This window comes from Cucumis sativus, chromosome 6 (assembly GCF_000004075.3).
Source record: "Cucumis sativus cultivar 9930 chromosome 6, Cucumber_9930_V3, whole genome shotgun sequence".
Lineage (NCBI taxonomy): Eukaryota > Viridiplantae > Streptophyta > Magnoliopsida > Cucurbitales > Cucurbitaceae > Cucumis > Cucumis sativus.
The window spans coordinates 6,415,021-6,440,267 of record NC_026660.2 but is presented as its reverse complement, the minus strand read 5'-3'; the positions used below and the strand labels follow the sequence as shown (position 1 = coordinate 6,440,267).

General features: G+C 34.8%; 3 protein-coding genes across 4 annotated transcripts; 1 reads left to right on the top strand and 2 right to left on the bottom strand.

Moving 5' to 3' along the window:
* Positions 1–2,259: 2,259 nt before the first annotated feature.
* On the top strand, positions 2,260–5,026 carry LOC101218687 (ACT domain-containing protein ACR4). Its single transcript, XM_004140493.3, has 7 exons — positions 2,260–2,599; positions 2,683–2,728; positions 2,815–2,929; positions 3,066–3,133; positions 3,522–4,121; positions 4,244–4,348; positions 4,437–5,026. Exons 1-7 carry the CDS (start codon positions 2,526–2,528, stop codon positions 4,782–4,784), a joined length of 1,356 nt encoding a protein of 451 aa, XP_004140541.1. The 5' UTR covers positions 2,260–2,525; the 3' UTR covers positions 4,785–5,026.
* A 3,227-nt stretch (positions 5,027–8,253) lies between these two features.
* On the bottom strand, positions 8,254–13,177 carry LOC101218923 (photosynthetic NDH subunit of lumenal location 5, chloroplastic). The gene is made up of 7 exons (XM_004140494.3): positions 13,021–13,177; positions 12,731–12,919; positions 12,484–12,634; positions 12,307–12,395; positions 10,319–10,373; positions 8,990–9,075; positions 8,254–8,716 (listed from the first exon to the last, which is right to left on the bottom strand). The coding sequence occupies exons 1-7, from the start codon at positions 13,048–13,050 to the stop codon at positions 8,564–8,566; spliced, it is 753 nt and encodes a 250-aa protein (XP_004140542.1). The 5' UTR covers positions 13,051–13,177; the 3' UTR covers positions 8,254–8,563.
* A 429-nt stretch (positions 13,178–13,606) lies between these two features.
* Positions 13,607–22,467, bottom strand: LOC101204211 (protein ESSENTIAL FOR POTEXVIRUS ACCUMULATION 1). 2 transcript variants are annotated; one of them, XM_011658493.2, is made up of 12 exons: positions 22,122–22,467; positions 21,240–21,296; positions 21,093–21,163; positions 18,534–19,481; positions 18,347–18,440; positions 18,202–18,270; positions 17,995–18,111; positions 17,105–17,869; positions 14,754–17,000; positions 14,601–14,655; positions 14,325–14,449; positions 13,607–14,213 (listed from the first exon to the last, which is right to left on the bottom strand). In XM_011658493.2, the coding sequence occupies exons 1-12, from the start codon at positions 22,195–22,197 to the stop codon at positions 13,891–13,893; spliced, it is 4,947 nt and encodes a 1,648-aa protein (XP_011656795.1). In that variant the 5' UTR covers positions 22,198–22,467; the 3' UTR covers positions 13,607–13,890. The 2 variants fall into 2 exon arrangements, with proteins under 2 accessions (XP_011656795.1, XP_031743481.1); XM_031887621.1 differs by having other exon boundaries at positions 18,202–18,267.
* Positions 22,468–25,247: the final 2,780 nt, after the last annotated feature.

Sequence of the window (25,247 nt, the reverse complement as noted above, 5' to 3'; positions counted from 1 at the left end):
GTCTATAATTTTTATCACTGTGAAGTTTTTTGTTGAGGACTATTAAGATCTCTTATAAATGAAATTCTTGAGGTACATAAATGTAGGCACCAATGTACGAACACATTGAGCATATACAAAATTAGATAGTCAATCATCTAATATCTTTTGACACATCATAGAAATTGTTCTCATTTGTGGTGGAAGGATATATATATATATTTTTTTTCATTTGAATCCATCAGAGTTTATAGGCAGATTTGTACTGTCTTAATTACTAACTTTTGTTAGTTTTGTTGTCACTGTGTTGGTATCTATATATAAAGGGAAAAAAAAAAAGAAAAAGAACAACACAAATTTACCAGGGAAGCAATAAAGTAAAATTAGGTTTATAAACATATTTGGATTAAAGATAAGTGGGAGTTAGAAGTAAAAGATAAGAAGCAGTAGTAGGAGTAGGTAGTGGGAATTGTAAGGCTATATATATATATATGTATGTACGTATCCTTAAAAAGTCCAAAAAGAAGAAAGAAAAAGAAAGAGAAAAGGGGATATAGGAGAAAGATGAAAATTGGGAAGCATTGATGTTGAGAAGTCGAAGCTATATAATTAACATGTGAAGTTACCAATTTAAATATATATGGACTACACATAAACCTTATTCTATGTGTTTTATAAAAATAGAGACAACACAACACACATATCCAATATTTTTAACTTCATATCATACACTTTTCTCATTCTCGTGAACCATCACCCCCATCCCAAGAAACAAAAAATAACAATCACTCTTTTAGATTAAAAATATATATATATATAGATAGATAGATAGATTTAAAAAAGAAAGAAAAGAAAAGGTTAAAAAAAAAAAAAGTAAAAGGGAAGAGGAAGAGGAAGAGGAAGAGGAAGAGGAAGAGGAAGCAAAGTGCCAAGTGGCAAAAGTGGGTGCGGCCCCACCCGAAGACAGTGCTGCCCGTACCGTACATCAAATTCACATATTTAGTTTTTTTCCTTTTTTCTTTTTTATTTATATATATATATATATATATAAATGTTTAAATTATTCTTTTAAAAGATACCCCATGCCTACTAGTAGTACCAACATCTTTTTGGAATATTTATTGTTTTTTTTCTTTTACTTTTATATAAATATCATTTAAATTTTATTTTTTTCCATATATAAGAAAATTACTAGTAGTAAGGATTACTAAACTAAAATATATTCTAAATGTAAGGTTATTACGGAAGAAAATTAATGAACACAAATTTCATAACAAAGGATGAATTAATTTAAAATTTCAAGAATTTAAAAATTAGATTTTAATTTAAAATTTGAAAGATGGGTAGTTGACCACTAAATATTAATCGATAACAAATTATTATTGATTTATTTACGATCATGATTTATTTTAAAACATTAAATAAAATTATTATAATTTATTTTAAAATATCAAGTTTAATTTAGCATAACATGAAATATATAGTTTGTTTAGAATTTTAAGATACATCATATATTATTATTAATTTGTTTATGATAATTCAAATTGTCAACTAAGCTAAACATATTAGCTAAGGAGTTAGAATGAACCTTAGCTCAACTATATAAAAGTGGCTCAGCCTCCTTCAACATTTTTGTCTTTATATAATATGTATAAACAAAACTAATTAATGTTTAATATTTGTAGCCAATTTAATGATGAATATGCCTTTGATTGGCCACTCTGGGTCAGTTCAATTTTTTTTTACCCTTTCACCTTGCATAGAATAGAGTAGAAAAAAACAAAATAAAATAACTCCTATCATCCTTTATAATAAAAAAAAGTTACAAGTTGACCGAGGGATTATGGAATCGAGCTAGTTTAAGTTAGATAGACTTAAAATAAAACCAGGTAAACTATAAATTTGATAAACCTCATGAGATAGTTTAGAAGTAGAAACAAGTTTTTGGTCAAACATTTAAGAATTGCAAGCATATTATATACCCTAAAATGAATGGAGTGACTACATTTTAAATATTAAATAAATTATTTCAACGCAAGCATAGTTACTAGGACAACGAAAGTTTGATATCTTTAACTCTTATATTAGTCGACTTAACAAAATGTGAAATGTCAACGTGAACATATCTCAACTAATCAAATGTCATATCACAGTTAGAAAGTCAAACTATTTGATCTAGATCTTTATGAGACGGTTGTGTGTATATCAATTGAGTTATGCTGGTAGATATAACAAAAGTTTACATATATGGGTGTGTGTATATATAGAAAAGTAAGAAAGAAAGGGAAGTAAGGAAGAAAATAAGGAAAAAAGAAAAAAACAATTGAGAGAGCTCTGAAGAGGCACCAAGAGACAGTGGAGAGGGGAGAAAAGGTCAGTTTCAAACCACAGAAAGAGAAAGAGAAAGAGAAAGCAATTTGGAAATCAGAATTCCCAAAGCCAAAGGTATCTCAAAGAAACTCGGAGGAGACATCCATTTCTTTTTTCCCTAAAAAAAACTCACTCACAAATCTCCACTACTTCCCTCTTCTTCTTCTTCTTCTTTTATGGATTGTTGGTCTCTTTCTCTCCCTCTCGACGACGAGTTCGAGAAGCTCGTCAATCGTATGAACCCTCCCAGGTCTCTTTTTCTCTTTAATCTTCGATTTTCATTATGGGTTTTGTTTACTCTGTTTCTTTTCTTAAATGGGTTTTGTTTTCCAGGGTTACCGTTGATAATGATTCCAGCAGAAAAGCTACTCTGATTAAGGTCTTTTTTTTTCTACTTCAATTCTTATTTTCAAGATGGCTTTTGGGTTTTTGTTCTAATTCGAATTCAGTTGTGAAATTTTTCAGGTTGATAGTGCTAATAAGCGAGGGAGTTTGCTGGAAGTGGTTCAGGTTCTTAATGATTTGAATCTCATAATTAGACGAGCTTACATTTCTTCTGACGGCGAATGGTTTATGGATGGTGAGCTAAGATTTTATGTCCTCCCATGAAGCTGGATTTTATATTTAAGTCAAGTGAATTGAAATAAAGGGTCTCCGATTTTGTGAGCATTTCTTCATTAATTTTTTTTTTCTCTCTCTCTCTTTTTGTTCTTCAGTGTTTCATGTAACGGATCAACGTGGGAATAAGCTCTCTGAAAATGATGTTGCTGAGCGCATTCAACAGGTGAATTTCAAAGGCTTCCTTTGTTTCTGCTTAAATTGGAATTATAAGGAAATATGGAAATTAGGAAGAGGGTTCTGATTCTGGATTAGTTTTTCATAGTAATTCAGTTGATTTTACTCTCTGGTTCTCTTTCTTTCTACAGCCTCAGAATTTCCTGCTTTTAATTTACATATAATATGGTGTGTTTGTTGCTGAATGTGTTGATTTTGGCTAACTTATCATTTCATTGTAACTTTTATTTGAAAAATTAACATAATGTGTGATCAAATAAGCATTATTAGTAAGAATTTACTTCACAGTTTTTATGCAAGTTGATTTGAGAAATTTGCATGTCCTGAGATTGTATAAGATGTTACGTTTTGCTTATGAATGAATTTTCTTGCTGCAGTCACTTGGGCCGAGGGGTCGGAGCTTCAGGTCATTGAGGAGATCGGTTGGTGTTCAAGCTGCCGAGGAACATACAACCATTGAATTGACTGGAAGAGATAGGCCTGGTTTGCTCTCTGAGGTTTTTGCTGTTCTAGCAGACCTCAAGTGCAATGTGGTAGCTGCAGAAGTTTGGACTCATAATTCAAGAATGGCTTCTGTTGTTTACATCACCGACGAGGCTACTGGGTTTCCAATCGATGATCCTGATCGGCTTGGTAAGATAAAACAGCTTCTCCTCTTCGTATTAAAGGGGGATCGAGATAAGAGGAGTGCCAACACTGCTGTTTCGGTGGGTTCTACTCACAAGGAAAGGAGGCTGCACCAAATGATGTATGCAGACCGCGATTATGATCAAGACGATTTGGACTGTGGCTCGACAAGTGAGCGGAGAAAACCCCTTGTGACTGTCGAGAGTTGTGCTGATAAGGGATATACCGTTGTGAACTTGAGGTCTCCGGATCGTCCAAAGTTGCTGTTTGATACAGTTTGCACACTAACAGACATGCAGTATGTTGTGTACCATGCTACTGTCATTGCTGAAGGACCAGAGGCTACTCAGGTAACTTCTAATCTATTCATGGCTCGTGCAGCTCCTCCACGATCCATTTGATGTAACTTCGTTTCATTTAATTGCCGTATGCGTGAAGCCGGAAATCAATTGACTATGCATTTGTTAAGCAGGAGTATTACATCCGTCACATGGATGGAAGTCCTATTAGTTCTGAAGCAGAGAGGCAAAGAGTAATCCATTGCTTAGAGGCTGCCATTCGAAGACGAACATCCGAGGTGATAAACGATGTCAATTTACATTTCTTGAATATGATTTGTATTATCGATTCGAGTCTTATATGACTGTGCTCTCCTAAATTCTCAGGGTATAAGATTAGAACTTTGCAGCGATGACAGGGCTGGACTTCTTTCCGATGTAACTCGAATCTTTAGAGAAAACGGTCTTTCAGTCACTCGAGCTGAAGTTACCACACGAGGTACTCAAGCTGTTAATGTGTTCTATGTAACTGATGCATCTGGGAATCCAGTGAAGAGTGAGATGATTGAAGCAGTTCGAAAAGAAATCGGTCTCACAGTACTGTGTGTCAAAGACGACGAATTCTGCATGAAATCTCCATCGCCAGAAAGCAGTAGATTTTCGCTCGGTAATCTCTTTCGATCTAGATCAGAAAAGTTTCTTTACAATTTGGGGTTGATAAAGTCATGTTCTTGAGGAAATTGGTTTAGTGAATGTTAGAAATTTCCTTGTGAATAAATGACCTTAGAAAGAGCTCAAAATTACACCACAGTTTTAGGTCAATCCTTATGTTGATCTTTGCAACTTCAGTTTCAACTTGTACAGTGTTATTCATCATGTATATCCATTTACAACTCCATCCCTTTGCTCTAAATATCTTGTAAATATACATATACATATATATTCATATCACATCAAATCATCCATTTATTACCTAATTCCTTTAATCAAGTGCCAAAGTAAACGTAGCAACAGAACATTCTCTTCTTTCCTAGCGATTGAAGGTCGTTTTCCACCCTAGTTGTACTAAAAAATATAGAATCAAGTGACTTGTGTTTTAATACTCAAGAGTGCTTGTTCTTGAAGCTAGTTTCAAAAGTAATCTTATTAGTTTACTTTTAAATAGAAAACAAAATACTCTTATTCTTTTTTTTGGTCATTTTTATGATCTTGTATATTCTTCCATTTTCCAAACGAAGGTTCGATTTCTTTTACGAAAAGAAAAACAATATCTTCCCAGTTTTTTTTTCTTTACATCCATATCCATAAAAAGTAAATGCTCCTATTTTGATTAACATAGTGAAAAACAATTTTCACCCCATTTAAGTATAATCCAAAACTTGATAGTAAGTGCATTGTGACAAAGCTTCCAATGAATTGATAGGTTTGTTGGAGAAGAAAGAAATAAAAAGGTACAAGTAAACCATGATAATGCAATTTTAGTTTAAAAAGATGTAGTGAATGAGTAAATTGAATGAGTAAAGAGAGATTGAATGATATGTACTTTAAGGGGAAATTTTATTGATTTGATTCCATAATAAATAATAATTCAACCCACTTGGATGAAAAGAAAAAGAGCAAAAGAAAGAGATCAGTTAATATAGAATTTTTGTAAAAATATCAGTGGTTGAGATGAATTCATATTGTTTTGGAATCTTAATATAATAATAAAAACCAACCCAGTGATATGTAATTCTTTGAGAATCAATTGTCACAATCATAACTTTTTTGCAACACATTCTTTTGCAAATATACTTTATAAAGAAGGACCAAAATATACATACATACATATATCTTTATATTATTAGTTAACTTCTATGGAATCTATAGGTAGAAAAGTCTGTTACATACAATACAAAAGGATATTATTTTTATTACGATAGGTTAAATTTCAAGTTTAGTTCTACTTTCGACGATCACGTTTATATTGTACTTTACAAAATAAGAGTATAAATTTTTAATTTTGTATCTCGTTTTTTTAACTTTAAAAGGTGTCTAATAAGTTTTTGAACTTTCAATTTTCTATCTAACAAGATTTTGAACTTTTTTTATTTTAGATCTATAATTTGTTGTTGACTTATTCGAAAGTTATGATGTTTATAAACTTATTAGACTTATAATTTCGTGATCTAGATATTTAATTTCACGTTTATATCATATTTGTTGATTTTAAAAAGCTAAATAAGCAAAGGTTACTATTAGATTCAAAATATTTAAAGTTTAGAGATCTTTTAACGTTTTCAAAGTTGGAAGACTAATGAATACTTGAATTAAAGAACTTATAAGATCAAACTTGTAATTTACATTTTCTATTTGGTTAGGTGAAAGTGTACTATTAGTTTTTGGTCCATCTCATTGGGGTTTGGTTCCCATATATATTTGTAACATTTTCGACATTTGCTCGACTTTTTAAAACGTTGGTAAAATGTAGATAACAAATTTGGGGTGAAATGAAGATTTATTGACTTAGTTTTTAAAAATAAATAGATAAATAACAAATGGTTATCACACAGAGCTATTTAGTTCGAAATTTTAAATGATCTATTTTTGTATAGCTCAAGTATCTATTTGTTTAATGTTTAAAATGATACAAATTTCAAAGTACAAGGGCGTGGAATGCGATAATTGAACTTATCACCTTGAGGTTGAAAGTATACAAACTTTATGTCAATTGATCGATACTCGTTTTGACTCAAATGAGATCGTTAATAACCATTTAGTTTTTAAATTTTGATCATATTTACTTATAAATAGTTGATAAGTAGAAAAACATTAGCTCTTGATCATTTCGATCAAATAGGCAAGGACTCTAGATCGAAAGTTGTATAAATGTCATAGTTGATCAAAATGGTTGAGTCAATACCAACTTATATAAACATCTTTATAGATCAAACTTTACATCATTGTGTTTAATTACTTTGATAAACCAACCAAATATTTTCACCTATGTAATCTCTTTCATCCTTCTTTCAAAGATACAAACACATTCTATAAAAGAAAATGGAGATTCAATATCTAGAGAAATGCAAAGAAAATATAGGATGGGTAAGGTTTGGGGTTGATCAAAAGTACTACCAATCAAATTCATCAAGAATATTTTGTTGTCATCTTATTCGATGTAATTGGTCTAGACGCGATTTGTGATTATGTTTTTTCTTTTTAAATATATACCGTAAAGGGATTGGGTTTCAAACCATAGATTTCAATGTATATAGATGTTGGTTGAACTATGATCTTTTTGACATTATATGCTTGTACTATTTTTTTTTTCTAAGTTATAATTTTCACTTAGTTCCTCACTTTAGAATGATACATTTTTAACTTGTATAAAAAAAATGCACAAAGACAAGCCAATTAAAGTTTCACATTTAACTACATACCAATAACATTTAAGAAAGTGTTTGGAGAGATTTATGAACTACGGGGTCAATAATGTTAGAATTTCGTGTTCAAGATATAGGGGTTGTAGTGTGGAGTTAATTAATAAATGTGCAAAAGAAAGCAAAATAAAATTTCTAAATAATTGTGCAACTTTAACTTCAAGAGTGCACTACAAAACTTAGTTTTTTAACGTCCACTATCAAGTCGGTAGACCGAACACCCACTATATTAAATTACAAAATCGACCTCTATATCAAAGTTAGAATATTGTCCTTTATTGTTTGATAAAAGCTCATAATAGTTTCGTAAAAAAATCCAATATCAGAATATTTTTTAAAAAAATTCAAAGTCTTAACAGATCAACTAACCAACAACTAGTTTGTACTCCATGATCAAAGTCGGTTTGAACACTAACGAATTGATTCGATTCACTTACGATTTGATTGAAATTTGACTCCAACCAACCAACAAATATAGCAATCAAGGTTTAATATAGTAACAAACATAGGACAATGCAAAATAATTTGTAGGTAGAACAAAATTTAAAACCAAAATTTGAATTCTATCAGATATAAACTCTATTAGTTCCTAGTAGTGATACAAGTCAACCTATTTTCAATCCTTTAGACATGTTATACAATTATACATTTAATTATTAACTTTGAAAGTACTGCTTATCGAAAAAATCCTTGTAGATTCATGTATTAACTATTTATGAAGATCTCGAGAAACCGACAGGAGACCGATTTACAATTTGACCAAAACATAATAGGTCAGTTCTAGATGTCAAAGTTAAGTAATATTTATTTACTCAAAAGGAAGAAGGGGGGAATAGTTCAATGAAAAATACAGATTCAAGGCGACCTCTTTATTTCTCTCAAAAAAAAAGGGGGGAGTAGCCTCGTGGGCAATATGCTTCCATAATAACTTGGGTCAACAAAACATCGTCTAATTTCATCAAATAAAATCCCGCCTCCTGAGCTCTATTTCACCAACAACCAGTTTTTACAACCAAAAAGACTTCAAGAAAATATCATTCAATCAAAAATTAGCTAAGATCCGAAGGTAGGATTAGTTATCTGGTCATGGATCAATTAGGCCACAGGAAGCTCACCACAGTCGCTGATGACAACCTTCTTCAACGGCCGGTCAGCACGGTCTGTTTCTTGCGACTCAATTAGCTTTACTATCTCAAACCCTTCCAAGACTTGCCCAAAAACTACATGTCTCAGATCCAGCCATTGTGTCTAGCATTCACGCAGTAGATGCAAAAATAAGGACTTGGACAACTAAATAACACAAGCTATTGAGACAAGAGATGGACGTTGGTTGATCATCTTGTCTCCATTTCAAGTTTAATAAACTTATTTCTAATTATAAATCCAAAACTGAAGCTAAGAAAGGTCCTAATTTTCCCTCAAGCCAGATCATGGCCATGTCAAGGAACTCAACTAGGCATTATAATTTTATAAGCCAGGGCTAACAGTTGACTATAATATCAAGACCAAAGTGCAAAGTACCTTGACAGTGCATATGAAAAATTGACTTCCATTAGTATTTGGACCTGCATTTGCCATGCTGACAATTCCTGGTCCAGTATGACTCACTGTAAAGAAGAATATGTTCCAGAGTTGAGTAAAGGGGACACTAGAAGTCTTTAATACAGACTTTAGCCTTTTCAATAAATAAAAAGTCAATTCTTAATAAAATATTGCATGTGTACGTGTGTGTATAAGAACATATAGATCAGAATATACATAGACTTCAAGAACATGAAGACCAACCAAGGTCACGTGTGTTTCACAATACAAATGCACTATTCGTACTCAATAAGCACTCAATAATCAATCTTATAAAATGATGGTACTCAATAAAAACAATTTACTTGGAGAGGCAAACCATTTCATTGAACAACATAGGAAAGTTTAAATAAATTCAAAGATAGTACACTAAATCAAAATCAATTCGGCCAGAACTATAAATACTTTGGTTTAGCCTCATAACTGAAAATTTGCTTTGACATTGGATAATGCATGGCTTAGCTAAAAAATTGATACCCTACATTGAAAGTTAAAATTTGATCTGAAAAGCACCGACTGTTCCCTAAAGGTCCAATGTCTGAGTTCAACAACTAGAGCGTACATGCATGAAAGCATTAAAAGTGGCCTGATGTTGCTTCAAATTCTTGGACACAGTTCTGCATACCTAGACAAGGCCCAAAGGTTATAGTTCCACATGCCAGGACATAGGCACAGTTCAGTAATATCCACAGACCTCCCTTTAAAGTTTTTTTTTTTCATCATTCAAGGAGATTTTTACATAATACTAATAATAACATATACTAAGGGGGCGTTTGAGCCCCAACTTGCCTTGGGTGGGGTGGGCTATTATGTTATCACTCGCTCAATGTTTGGATCTCCCATAATAAGTTGAAATTTTTTATTACTATAACGCATAGATCCCACACTTAGCTACAATAAAATTAGTTGAAAATCTTCTTTGTCTACAAAGTTTACTATTTTGTAAACAAAAAGTAAAATAGTACACACTTTAAATACATACTATTATAATCCAAACTAAAATAGTTTGCACCTAGAACTATAAGAATCAACTGTGCCCAAAATAGCCACTAATAATACATGGGCAATATATAACACAATTTTATAAAGAAGAAACATCTAACAATGTGGAAACTTCATGCCAGTAATGCAAATAGTCAAGTCATTTCTTAATAGACATACAGTAGAAAATAAATTAAGGCTTTCTTTGGTTAAATAGAAAGTTTGGTAGTTACAGAAAAAGATGACAGAAAGCACCAACTGAAGCATGCGGTACAGGATTTAACTTACAATTGAAGTTTTCATCTTTAAATGTACGGCCATATATGCTTTTGCCCCCAGTTCCCTGAAAAGTGAAAGAAAGACCCGGTTAGTAATCATTCAGAAGAATTCATCTATTTTTTTAAAATCAGAATACATCCAGTTTATAAATAAACACATTGATATAATGGAAAACTTGGAAAAGATCTACTAAGACCCTGTTGTTAGATAACATATCCAACATTGACTGTAAAACTCTCCTTTTTCTTTTTAATAATAACAAATTTCATTGGAAATAAAAATGAAAGAGTACATGGTTCATTGATTGTAAAACCATTTAGAGAATATCTATGTAATTATTACTGTTTACTAATTGCTTGTTAGAAGAGAAAGGGTGTGGATGACACAAGTGTGGAGAAAGTCATTTTTTATTCAACTAAACATGCCTTTATACATGCTTACAAAAAGTAAGCATGGAATTTCAATGGTTAAGAAACCGTAAATAGTTTAACTCTCATAACTTCTAAAAACTCCCAAAGAACTCAATGGACACAATTTAATATAAAAACCAAAAGTCACAAATCAATTTATTTCCTATAGCCCTTAAAATTCTCATTAATAATATGAACCTTTATATTCTCAACATGGTGTAAGTATCTTAATTCATCATCTGTCTCCCTTTTATCCAAAGAATTATCTTATACCAATAGTAAACATATAATATCGTGCATAACAAGATATTATTGAACTTATGCGCTTTCCATGTACTTGCTCACAAATGTCAAAGTAGCATAACTTTGACTTCATTATCATTGTCATACTATAATCATATTCAAAGGCAATATTTCTCCTTTTCTTTTACCAACATGAGAAACTTGCCAATATTGACAAAATCTTTCAATCAAACCAACCAGCACAACCTAAAAATAGCATCTCTTAACAAAATATATCCTTTGGAGTTTATTTCAGACACTGCATCATGAACAAAAACAAACAGAGAGAGATGGTCACAGAAATTGTTGGTGATATATATTTAAATTTGCCTTCAACCACTTACTTAAGCTTTTGGGTGAATCGGCGATTTAATATGGTATCAGGATAGGTGGTCCAGGAAGGTTCTGTGTTTAAGTCTCTGCATTGTCGTTTCCTCCCCAATTTAAATCAATTTCCACTTATTGGAATTTTCAAATATTTCAAGCCCACAAGTGAGGAGGAGTGTTGATGATATATGTTTAAATTTGCTTTCAACCACCAGCTTAAGCTTTTGGGTGATTTGACGGTTTAATAGAAATTTCAAGCATTCATAATACTCCAGCTGCAAATAACGCAACCAAGTACCTCTTCTTTTTCTATTCAGGTAAGCAGATGTTATTTATCTTGGTAATTCCCCGTTAAGCTAGCATATGCTAAATATAATTTCCAATTTCCAAAAAGCCTTTTCACTTATTCTACGAATCTTTTGGAACGTGCAAGGATTATGTATTTTCTTCAATGTCTATTACCTAGCTAGGACATTAAATTTAAAACTCTCTATAGTTCTTCCTAAACACCTGTAAATAGAGGTGTTTCTCACCCTGTGTAAGTGTCAAGCTCCAATCAAGCAAAATACCACCGCACACAATAGGAAAACCTCATTTCAAATTTTCTCTTCATTCTAAAATTTTGGTCTAAAGTCTTTCGTTGTGTCCAACAAATTACACAAGCTCCCTATAGGAAACAAATAATATCGTTCACAAACTCACCAACTGACAAGAAATATATTATATTTATGGTAATCATGATTCCACACCCAACCCCATAGAACCATCCCTGCATCCAAGATTAGGCAATTACAAAATGACCGAATGACAACATAAACAGTTCGGGTATTTCAGAGAGCAACTATTTAGAACATTTTTTGAAAAAGAATCTAAAAAAAGATATGAATTCTATTAATCATGACAGAAGAAAGTGAAAACAATTGACGAGTGAATAAAATAATAAAATATACACATGGACAAACATTAGAGAGAACTCACATTTCCCTTCTCAAAATCACCCCCTTGTATCATGAAATCCTCGATTACACGATGAAAGACAGAACCTTTGAATCCAAAGCCCTTCTCTCCTAATAAGGTTAGTAAAGTTAATAACATCCAGAACTGACTTGAATTTCCATGGGTAAGAGGTAAACAATCTCATAATAGATATAGTACCTGTGCAAAGAGCACGGAAATTCTCTGCCGTTTTGGGGACATCATCCCCAAATAATCCAATCACAATCCTCCCAGCAAGCTTCCCTACTGGATTGCCAATGCTCACATCAAAATACACCTTGTTTGTAACTTTCGCTTGTAAAGGAGGTACCTAAAAGCAAAGAAAAGAAGACCAATGTCGCCATTTTCAATGTAAGTAGCAACCAATTGAACAGAAAATCAGTACAATCGTTCTTATATAGGTTACCTCAGCACTAGCTCGGACGGAGCTACGAACAACAATCCTCGAAGACAAGGGGTTCAAAGAGGTTGTGAGAGAAGGAAAGTGCAAGGAACCGGATAGAAAACTGGAGGAGGAGGGGAATTGAAGCCTATGAAGCTTAACCGAATTAGAGGGACCTGAAGCTTTGGTATCGGAACCAGAAGCGAAGGCAACCTTGGAATGGGAAAAGCAAGAAAAATCAAAAGAAAGAAAAATGGAAGTAGAAGTGGAAGTGGGAAATGGAGATAAGAAGAAAAGAAGAGAAGAAAGTTTACCAGAGGCGTAGTAGGGAGAGAAGCCGCCATGGATAGAGAGATTTGTGCTAAAGGAGAGTAGCTGCCGCTCCGTTGATAAAGCCAATAGTGTTTTTTGTATAAGAAGCGAACAAGAAGGGTATTTTCGGCATTCTGACGCTTTTCTCCATTGTGAGTATCGATGAGTTCGAGGATCGTAAAAAAGGAAAAAGATGGAATGTAATTCAAAATGTTCAAGGCGAACAATTTTTTTTTTTTTTTTTTTTTTTTTTTGATGAAACCTAACAATTTGATTTAAGCAATTTAACCTTTTAATCTCTTAGGATATGTGTAAATTTTCTTTTAAAGTATAAACACTCAGACCTCTTGGTCCAAAACATTGAGGTTGGTTATTTTTTAGTATCCCATAGTTATTTCTTCCACCCTAAGGTTAATTTTAAAACAAAAATGAATTTTCATATTTATGTGAATCCCATTAAAGATTAGATGATAAGATAACTTCCTGAAAAGCATTATACTCCATACATACAAAAATAGTTTTCAAATTTTCAACTTAGTATGTTGGATTCGTCACATTGAATAGGATAGACAAAGGTACACACCATACTTTCAACAAATTTTGATGAAAATTTCAACTCTCTTCCAAGTTCCTGTACAAAGGTTTGGTAATTTGACCAACTCAAATTTGATCATTTACAACTGCGGAAAAAAAAGAAAAGAATTGGAATACATATACTTTGGCCACATGTTTCAACGCAGCTGACACCTCTAAAAAACCTATATACAACAACTTACAAGAGGGTTAAACAAACACAAAAACAAATAACTGCACAATCTACAAAAATGATTAAAAAAAAAATCAATTTCTGTTCTATATCCTGCCTAAATCGATCAATCGTCTAAGCGTTGGATTTCACCCATCATAATTCGGTTGCTGGTGACTTTGAATCCGAGTAGAGCGGGATCTATCTGTCTCCCCTTCTTCCCTTTCTTTTTCCCACCTTTACCTCCCTGCATTCCATCAGATGGCTCTGGAACTCCCGCCGTTGCCAAATGGGATTCTTGTGGAGCTGTCTTCTTCAGCATATCGATAAAAGAAGTTTCTGACACGTCGCTGTCACTACAAGAAGAAGAGCGTCGGAAACGCATCTCTTTCTTCATGGCTGCCATGTTTTCTTGGTTCACCAAAATACTAGTTGGGTCCGGTCTTCCACCTGAATAAAGCGTTTTGGGATGGATCTTTGATCATTCTAAAATATAATATAAATGTATACAAAATTCAAAATGAATCAAGAAGATAACAGAATGGATCACTTATTATTTACCATCTGAGTTCTTCCCTCTAACAACTGGATCTGGAATCAGAACAGACAATCCATCCTGGGATGCCGAAGTGCGTGAGACAGGAGGGCGTTTCAATGAAGTATTATCTTTGTTGTGAATGGTCACCCTGTTAAAAGACAGATAAATGAAATAGTTATATAATATATTCATTTTATACAACTAAGAATATGTTGATAAATAATCATAAAGAATTACATATTTCTAAAGGTTCCACCGTACTTATTAAACTGAGGAAATTGTTAAGAATTTGAACTTACGGGTCTTTAGCAACTTCTTCTGGAAACGTATTAGCAATCTTTTCATTGTGAAATCCTACATTCCAAATGAAAAAATAGAACATAAGATTCCATCTTCGTAATGGAGATTGATAAAAGAAAATGTTACTAGGAAACAAGAGAAAAAATATATACCAGCAGAACCAAGAGATGAATGCCGACTAAGGGTATGAGTATCCATTGCAAATTCCCCACGATCAGCAGATGCCACTTGGTCAAGCATGCTTTCTTGAATTTGAAAAGCTTGAGTTTTCACCAAACCCTCACCTTTCAATCCCCGTGCCCTACCCTCCACCTCTAAGACGTCCCTATTCATAGAAAGGTTACCAGCGGCAGCCATGGTAGAACTAGAGCTGTTAATCGCACCATTGGCTTTAAGACCAGCCAAAATTGATGCTCCCTTGACAGCAGACACAGAATCCGACCTGTATGGGACCTTCTCATTGCTTGTCAAGCTCAAGCTGCCAGGATGCTCATCTTGCAGTGGTTCATAAGCATTAGAACCATAAGACCCTACCGGCAATGTGTTGTTCATTCCTCTTTCCTTGCCTGAATGAAGAATGAACGATTGTTCAAGAGAGCCTGATCCAGAATAGAGGCCAGATGATCCTCTATTGAAAGATGCTCCACTTCCTACATCCAGGGGTTCGGTGGGTTGATGAACAGATTTCTGATTGAGTAGGTCCATTAATAACTGCTTTGACTTCTCATCATTAAGTCCATCTGACATCCATAAAGTTGGATCTTCAGAAATCATTTTAGCCTCCAACTCCCTTTTTTGTTGCTCAGCATTCATATTGATATGCCTTTGTTGCATCCGAGACTCCATCCATTCATTTCCAAGACGCTCATTTTTCTCAGACCAGTTGCCTTCAGTTCCATCAAAATGTGAAACATGGAACTGGTTACTGACTAGAGAGTGATGATGATTCTGTGGAATGGCACCGGGTGCATATTGCCCCACCAGTTGACCACCAGGTGGATTATGTGCACTGGATTCTTGCAATTCTAAAGCCCGAGCACGAGCCATGGCATTAACTACATCCAGATTCATCCCCTGAGCAACATCAGGATAGGATATTGATCTCTCGAGCGGAAGTGAAGCAGGCTCATAAAGACCTAGCCTAAACCGATCTTGAAAGGAAAGGTTGTGCTCAAGGTGATTCAGCTGGTCTGCATGAGCTTGCCTCTGTTGATGCTGGTATAATTCAAACCCTGAAGTTGGTAGACGTTGTGTACCAGCATGTCCTCTGAAAAACTGCTGATCGGCCTCATCCTCTGGCCAGATAGGACCACAGGCGTGTCTCTTGTCCTCCATACTGGCCCTCTGCCTTAATGCCATAGACAACTGTCTCGACTGTAGCACATCCTGGTGGGCAAGTTGATTATCCAAAGATTGAATGTGCCCATGCTGAACCCGAGATAATAATTCAGACAAATCTCTTTGTTCTTGGTGCGGTGGCAAGTGACCAAACTTCGCTTTGATAAGCTGCTCGAAAGATGGATCAACAGATCTTTGTTGATGATGAGATTGTTGCTGATGTAGCTCATGTAAAAGGTGTTGCTCCATTAACACCTGATCAAGAGCATTATTGGCTCTAATTGGATCAATACGTGACTGCCCAAGGCCTGAATCATGCATTTGTCGACGCAACAACTGTTCAAGCAATGCCTGCTGGACTTGAGACTGATGTTGTTCCTGCAAAAGTTTTTGCTGCTGCTGCAACTGCTGCTGCTGTAACTGATGCTGTAACTGCAGCTGCCGTTGTTGTTGTTGTTGCTGTTGCATCTGCAAGTTCAAGAAATGATCAAGATCGGGTGTACTTCTATTAGCCAACAGCTGCTGGTGAATAAGATTCTGTTGTTGCATATGATGATCTAAAGTAGCTTCGTTAGTGTGAGACAATAAATTCCGCTGTTGAAGTGCCTGATGATATTGATGAGACATGAGTTGATCTGCCAAATCAAACCTATTAGATTCTTGTTCTATATGTGGTAAGGAATGAGCAACATTGGCCTCCTGGTATACACCCTGGTCAGAATGCATACTTCTTCTATAAACATCAAGCCAAGTCTCTGCATTAAGAGATACTTCTGGCTTCCCAACTAACGGTGCGGTTCTTACCATGCTTGAAGGCATGTTATTAACCGACTTGGTATGTTTCGAATTTGTGACTTCAACTGGTTTCGTATTTGTACCTTCCAGCTCAGACCACAGCAATCCAAAAGGGTGCAACTTATTTTCATTCTGAACAGGCAGGTTGCGATCACTTAACTCATTCAAAAGAGAAGGCTGGCTGATAGAATTCACCATAGGCAGCACCCCAGGAGAGTTGGGAAATTGGTAACCATCGTTTCCAGGTCTTCCAGAAAACACAATTTCTAGAGAACAGAGAAATTACCATGACGAGTTTGTCAAAAAAAAAGGAAAAAAAAACATTTTATTACAAATAAAACAAATCAACATGGTAAAGAACACAACAAACCTTCATCCTGAGCAACAACATCATGAAAGCTTTGACCCTTGGCATGTAGTTGAAATGGTGATTCAGTTTCAGACATTCCAGATGCTATGTGTTGATTCGACAGGCCATGTAGTTCAGCAAGTGTCCGATGAACCTCATTTGTTGTAGATGCATCATTCATATCAAGTGCCGAATGCTTGGAAGGTAAACTGGTCTCCATTATTCCTCCTGAGGCACCAGACTGGCCTGAAAGAGATTTCACATCAGCACAATCAACACTTCCCTCCCTAACTTTCAAATGTGGCATAACCTCCCCTAGCTCACAAAATGGGGACTCCGGGGCATCTGCCAACCGAACAGGCAGGTCTAACCCAAAGAAACCTTGTTCATACCACAAGATGATGTCAGCCCCGATAAATGGCCCCTGTATAACCCCTTGAGGATCAAGATAGAACAAACTCAGCTCCTCGGATCTCACGTCAGAACTTTTATTTGGATTTTGCTCAGAGAAGGGAATAAAGAAAATAGAACTAGGATCATCAGAAAGCTTGGATCTGGCATCAAACGAATTGGCAAACTCAATTTCATCAAAGTTCTGAGGCCTTTTATGATCATAATTTGCTCGCCCATTCACACCAGAATTTAGCTGAGTACCAGGGTGCCCACTGCCAATCTCCATCACACGTAGGGAGCCGGCTGTAGAAACTGTGTGGGCCAATCCACGAGAGTCTGGCATAGAAATGGCACTAGACCTTTTTTCCTCTTCCTTATGGCTGACATATTTACCTAATTCACAGAAATTAGAAATGCAAAAAGAAAGCTTTCAGTAAGAGATGGCAATTAGCAATATCATATTTGTTATCAGCAGATAGCAAGATGAAAAAAAAGAGATATAGAGCATAATGTTTAACCATCTAGGACATCTCTCATTGAAGGATGACTCCAAATGCTCCCATCAATGGCATCTTGGAATGCTTCATCGTTTGTAACTTCATGACCCACATCAGGAATATCTTCATTCGCAGTTTCTGCAAAGACATCCAATTTGTAAAGTATATTGGTTATCCTTGATAACTAGATAAAGGAAATGTAGAGAGAGATTTAGACAAACTCAATACCTGATACATTCTCGGACTCTAAAGTTAAATCCAGCGCAGCCTGATATCTATCTACAGAGTCTAAATCTCCTGGGATTAAAGTTACTTCCTGGTTTAGTTTTTAAACGAATGGACAAATGCCACAGCTAATTGAATAGAATAATACCTAAAACAGATTCAGTAAGCTTTCCTTTCATATGTGAATTGTAAACAACCCCGCTACTGGTGATTTTCCCCTTCCATATGTCACCAAGGGTACTCTGCATGAAACAAATGATGTCATGATCAGAATATTAATTAAAATTTCCAGTACATTCACTGCCATCCAACATTTCAAGAAATCCATTTGTTACCTCCTCTTCAGCATCCGGAGAAACAAAAGCCAATGGTTCTACAACACTAGGTTGAGTCATAGGCTGCAATTCTTCCATATCATCAGGCATATCCGAGAACAATGGATCAGATTTCTGCCTCCTATAAATGTCGAGAAGCTTACCCCTAGGGTAACAAAAAGCATGAGATGAGTATCTTGGTTTCCCAGGAACATTTTCAATCTTATCCAAGTGCGGTACTCCAATGAGACCAGTAGACGATTTCCCAATGGTATTTCCTCTTCCTCTTCCAATTGTAAATCCCAAATTAGACCCCCCATCTCCGCGCCCTCTCTCAAGTGAAAAACCAGGTGCAGCACGAAAGGAAGTTGAACCAACATGGCTTTCCATCCTATGGCGAGGCCTCCATTTATCACGCGATTCAGAGTCACGATCAGAAGCAGGGCGATTGCCACTCACTGATTGACTGTCACTGCGAACATCTTCCTTATCAGCATCTGATCGCTTTTCCATTCGTGATTCCTTTTCTTTGTCATCGGGTCCCCATCTCAACGTCCATTTGTTGTCACGTCGTGCATCATGACTAGAAGTACGACTGTCATGCCCAGAAGTACGATTATCATGTCCAGAAGTACGACTATCATGACCAGAAGTACGACTGTCATGACCAGAAGTACGACTATCATGCCCAGAAGTGCGACCATCATGCCATCTGTCTGAATTAGGGAGCACTCTACCCTCCACTGTCTCCTTAGTTGACATGTTATCCATGCGTCTCTCAGTTTTCCTGCGGCGACCACTAAGTAAGCCAGTTTCTCGCTCTTCCTCTCTCCAACGGCGGCCACTTTCATTTTCAGAAGTACTCTTCCTCCAATCCTTCTTGTCCTCTGACCCATCAGGGCGCCAACCCTCTTTCTGATTGAGATCAGTTGAGTTAGCAAGAGACACTGGTGTTGGAGCACGCACTTCCTGTTCCACATTGAACAGAATGCTTATCTACTGCAAAAAAAATTAATGCAGGCTCTATCCAAATTCAATTTCTTCCAAATAATTAAATAGAAGCTGTTACAATGTTAAGCATTTAACAAGATTTACTCCTCCTTGTTGACAGACAACCAATACAATCTTGTGGTTAACTGGGTGTGACCAGAATCAAACTTGGCTATCATAGGATTGCAATTGCCTTACCTAAATTTTCTACAAAGATCTATATCAATAGAAGAAACTCTCGTTCTCATGACAAGCTAGTAGAAAGAGAAACTAACTAACAAAACTAAAATCCTTTCTAACATTTTGAGGCCAGAGCAAGAGAAATCTTAACATCTTTTTTGTGCTTATTAAACTTCTGCAGGAGAAACTTCTAAGATCAGCTAGAAACCTGGGAGACAGAAATGACTAAAAGATTCCAATTGATCCAAAATTGAATTTATCCGGTAAGACAGCAAAGTTGAGAAGGGTAAAATACTTTAGTAGCTCGAGCTCCAATCCCCTATTCAAAATATGATACAGTTGGTGCAAGCTAAGAGGCTGGTTGACTTTCTGAAAATTATTTTTGTGAGCAGTTTTGCAAACTTATCTTTTAAACAGTTCCCTGCTTTTTAAGTTGAATAGGTTAACATAAGTATCTTATGTTGCTGAGATTACATTTGATTCTTGTACGCATAAATTTAATACAACACATTTAAATCAACCTACTGTAAAAAAACGAGTATAGTTACAAACAATTCTTTGATTTAGAAAACGTCAATCAAATAAAACAAATGCACAAGAAAAGAGTATTACATTACTTATTTTTTTCGCATGTTTCTCCACACTTAAAAATCTATTTTACCGATTTTTTTGTTACATTTTCAAACTCAAAAATCGACTTCTAAACATGACTAAAAAGAATTCCCATAAGCTGACAAATTCAGCGCTTATCATCAATAGCTATCTCTTTATGCTCAATTAATACATTTTTTATCTTCATTCCATTTTCGCAAATAAAGACCTCATCTTTCAAAGTAATGGTTAGAAGAACAAGGTTTGCTCTCCTTTACCTCTTTACCTCTATCAAGAGAGTTCGGGACTTCAGCAGACAAAAACAAATAAATCACATTTTGAAATAAACAAAACCAAAAAATCACATAACAAACAAGAAAACATATTTTTGTATAAAGAAACATGTTGAAACTTTCCAACAACAACAACCACAAAAAAATTATGAGTTCTTCAAATACAAAATTGAGACAAAAACAAAAACGCAATCTATTCAAACAAACTCCATTATCTCAAAAACATAAGCAATATGGGGTTATTATCTCTAGAAGAACATAACATTGATTCAATAAAATAACATAACCTTTCAGGTGGGAGAATAAGAGAAACACAAACATAATACAAAGTTGGCTGACCAAAGCCTTACTTTTGAAACTCAGCACAGATATGTTTCAAAAGACCTCATGTTCAAGAAAAAGATTGTAGAATAAAGACTTAAAAAGGGTACATACAATCAGGAAACTAAAACTTATCAATAAAACTTTTCCAACAACAGAAAGGAGAATAAATGTAATTATGCCAAATGTTTCAAAGTATTACTACCTTAGTTTCACTTGGTTTGGCATATAGCCATTGAGGGGACAATGGTATGCTGTTCTCTGAAGCCACAGAGTCTGCAAAATTTGACCATGTTAGCATTGTTAATTTTACAATACAAATGAACAAACTCATAATATTTAAGAAAGATACCTTTAGACTCATCAAGGAAACCCGAGAGCACCTTCTCCTCATCATTCCCTCCAGAAGCTTCAACGAATAAGGACATATGTGTTTGCAACGTTAGTAAGGCAATAAATATAACATACTAACCAAAACAAAACAAAAAAAAAAACCAATAAAGTGGCAATACATCCAAACACAGTTAGAAGACAAGAAGAAAGAAATAATAATAATAACGATCGCAATAAGTGGATCAATAACCTAACAAATACAATCCTATAATAAACATAAAAGGCCTCAGAATTGTCCAACATGGTCATCTCTTTAGTAAAGATTACAACCCCATAAACAAATTCGACTACGAAAAACAAACAACCCAGAACCCACAAGTGAACTCCAGAGGATTGAGATAGCAAATACCGAATCAATAAAACTAAAGCCACCAAAATTTAAAAAGAAAATGTAGATTCATTGAACAACAACCCAAAACATCAGTACATCTAAATTCCTCCCTCCTTCATCCAATCACCATAGAACGAAACGAAAACCAATACAACAACGAACAGAGAACAGAGATAACCATAGCCAATAAAGGAAAGCAGTAAAAATTCAGAAAAAGAAAGGCACACGATCTGAAAACCCTAAGAAAGAGGAGATAAAAAAAATTGGTGAAAGAAGTAAAAACATTCAAAACCCTAATTCAAGGAGTGGAAAAATAAAGATTCAAATCCATAAGAAAAACCCATAAGCAAACCCAGGTCAGATCAAGAAAGATAAAGAAGACATTAAGTGAAAGAAATTGAATCGAAGAAGACAACGGATCAAATCGATAGAGAGCAGAAAGAAGAGAGAATTCAGAGAGAGAAAGGAATGTGCATATATGAATATAAATATAAAGAGAATCATAAGTACCTTTGGGGGTCCAGGAGTGATCAGAAGGGCGAGAGGAAAGAAGATCGTCGGGGAGATCGAACTTGCCGTCGGCCATGAGGGGCGGGTGGGGGGATGAATAAGAGTGGGAGATCGAAAGGAAAGGCCGGATTTGGGGTTTGGGGAAGAAGTGATTTAAAGAGAGAAGCTGAAGAGAAGAGAAGGGATTGTATGAGAAAATCTAGGGGTTTGGGGAGAATGGTGAAACTGTTTGCAGAGAAGAAGAAGAATAGGAGAGAGAAATAAGAGAGGAAGAGAAAGAGAAAGAGAGAAGCTGTGTGTGTGAGAGAGAAGGAAAAAGGGTAAGGGAAGGGTTTGTGTTTTGGGTGGTCAGAACAGCTAAATCAACTAACCAAGTAAATGTGATTTCTTCTCTTCTTTTTTTTTTTTTTTTTTTTTATTTTATTTATTTATTCTTTTCCAATTTTCCATTAAAAACTATATATATGTTTATATCTTTCTTCTTCATTTTTTATTTTTTTAACAATAAAGTGACTATCAATATTTAAATGGATTAGATGATAAGTACTATAATTCAATGAAATCATGGTTTCAATCATATCATTTTTATTTTCTTTTCCATTAGTTGGGCTTGTGAGCCGAGGGGTTTGGTTCATTTGTTGAACAAATGGGCTAAATCGGCCCAATGGATCCGCCCTTCTTTTAAAATGGCAATTTAGACTTATAAATCATATTTTGTAGTTATAAAATTTCATGATCGGATTAGGTTGAATGAAAGAGTAGCAAGTCCAAAGGCATACATGGATTTATTCACATTTATTTTTAGCTATATTTTAACAAAGTATTGAATTGGGAACTTTTTTTTTATAATGAATTCATGACTTCAAAATATTTAAGTATAATTATTAACCTTTGTTTATAAAATTGTCTAGTAAATTAATTGAGTTTGGAGGGTTGAAACCATATATATAAAATGTGAGAATAGTAATTTAAAACAAATTTTTTTTAGTATAAATTGGAACATGTTGGTCTTTCATTCACATCGATATCAATTGAACTAAAATTTTATTTTTATTGATATTTATAAACGAAATTTAAGTAGATGAGGCAGTGGGCTCTTTCTGAATAGAGTATATAATAAAAAAAAAATGAGCATATTAACTCAATGATTTTATAAAAATAAGGTATGTAAGACTCTAGAAAGCCATAAGTATTTGATTTGAGACTATATATGATGGAGAAACAATAGATCATTGTCTAAAACGCATAATTTGATGAAAACCAGCACGAGATTTTATAAAAATATTAAAATTTTCCAACTTATGATTTTTTGGTTTTCTCGATGCATACCGAGATTCTACAATTGAAACATTAAGATTCAAATATGTGGTCATGTGCAAGTAAATGAATTGATTATGTACTGGTGTTTCGTGTGTTTTTTTTTTTTTTTCTTCAAAGTTTGGTAGCAAAACAAGATGTATGGAAGTTTAGAAACCAAAACAAAACAAGCGAATCCAAATATGAATTAAACTTAATTCAAACGAAGATTGTGAGAGAGATAATCACCTTCAAGAGATCTTTGAAATCTCTAAAGATCTCTTGTAAGGGATTTCTCTGCACCTTACTCCATGGGATTTCTCTGCACCTTACTCCATAAAACTTCTCCGCAAGTTCATCGAGAAGCTGAAGAAAACTCATTAAATTAGAGTCCAATTATGCAACTTCAACTAAGTTTCTCCGTAAATTCATCTAATAAAAAAATTAAGATGAGAGATAATTGCACATTTCAAAAGGTGTTGATTCATCAAAGTTCGAAAAGTAACAGGAGTTGCACCTCATTCAGGGGTTCTCTCTCTAAACTTGACTTGTAATTTGCTCTTAGCATATTAAAAAGAGGCAATGAGTCTCCTTGCAACCTGCAAATGCATATTTAAAGTTTTGCCTACAAATCATAAAAATGCAATATTGAAAACAAAGTTAGAATATATCACACTATAAATTCAACTAGCAAACAAGACAAATTGCCTTTTGGAGTTCTTCTCAGAGTTGTTTTCCAATTCAAATACCTTTTTGCTAAAACACTTTAAGAAAAAAAGGTATTCCTTTCTGCTTCCCATAGCATCATAAGCAGCAGCAAGATTACTAGAACCAGAAAGAGTATCAAAATGATAGACACCACATAATGTTCCTCTAACACCACTTTGGCCTTTTGAAATAGCCTAACTGCCTCTCCAATTTTGTAAAGTTGAATACAAGCCAATCCTATTTGGTTCAACAAAACCCCAAACATTGCTGACTTAGCCCCTCTAGCTTCCCAATTGCCCCTTCAAATGCCTTCCTAGCCTCTCCATATTTCCCCACCATATCACCCCCATTTGAGCCTCTATCCCGGCCATCGCCCTGCTCCCACTCTATCACCGTCCTCCTTCTCCTCCTCCCCCTCCCCCTCCCTGCTCCAATATCTTTGTTACCCTTCGTAGAACCTTAAATGCCTCCTCAGATTCATTCGTGGCTTCGTACACGGTTGAGATCTCCACTAGCCCACTTGAAATCTTTTCATATGAAGCTAGCCCCTGCTTGGGGCTCTAGGTAGATTCTCAATGCATTGTCTGCATACGACTTTGCTTCCCAAGACTTTCCTGTGCGGTTGTAGAGCTCGGTGAGGCAAAGAGTGATTCTCAATGAATTTAGGGTTTTCAGCGACGTTTCTGTGCATTGGGGAAGACCGTTATTCTTGTAGTGACCAAAAGACAAATGTCGGCTGTCGCGACGTGATCGCTACACGGAGCAGCCGACCTCCATCATTTATTTAATTTAAAAAATAAATAAATTTGGAGTCGCCACCAATCATATTAAGGTTCATGAGATTTTTGTATAGGTAAATTAATGAGATTTAGGTTCGGGAGTCAGTTGTGTGTGGGAAAGGTGTTAGCACCCCACAACACCATAAAATGGTTATCTAATTTTATCTTTTAAAATTAAATTATAATGGTTCACAAAACAAAATTTTATTTAGATTTTTTTTAAAATGTCTTTTGGTTTTCAATTCTCATCGAATAAAATAAAATCTAAGCCTGATTTGAGTGGCATAGATGCCATTAGAAAAATGAAGTTTATTTTTATTTCAAAAGATATATATTTTCTAAT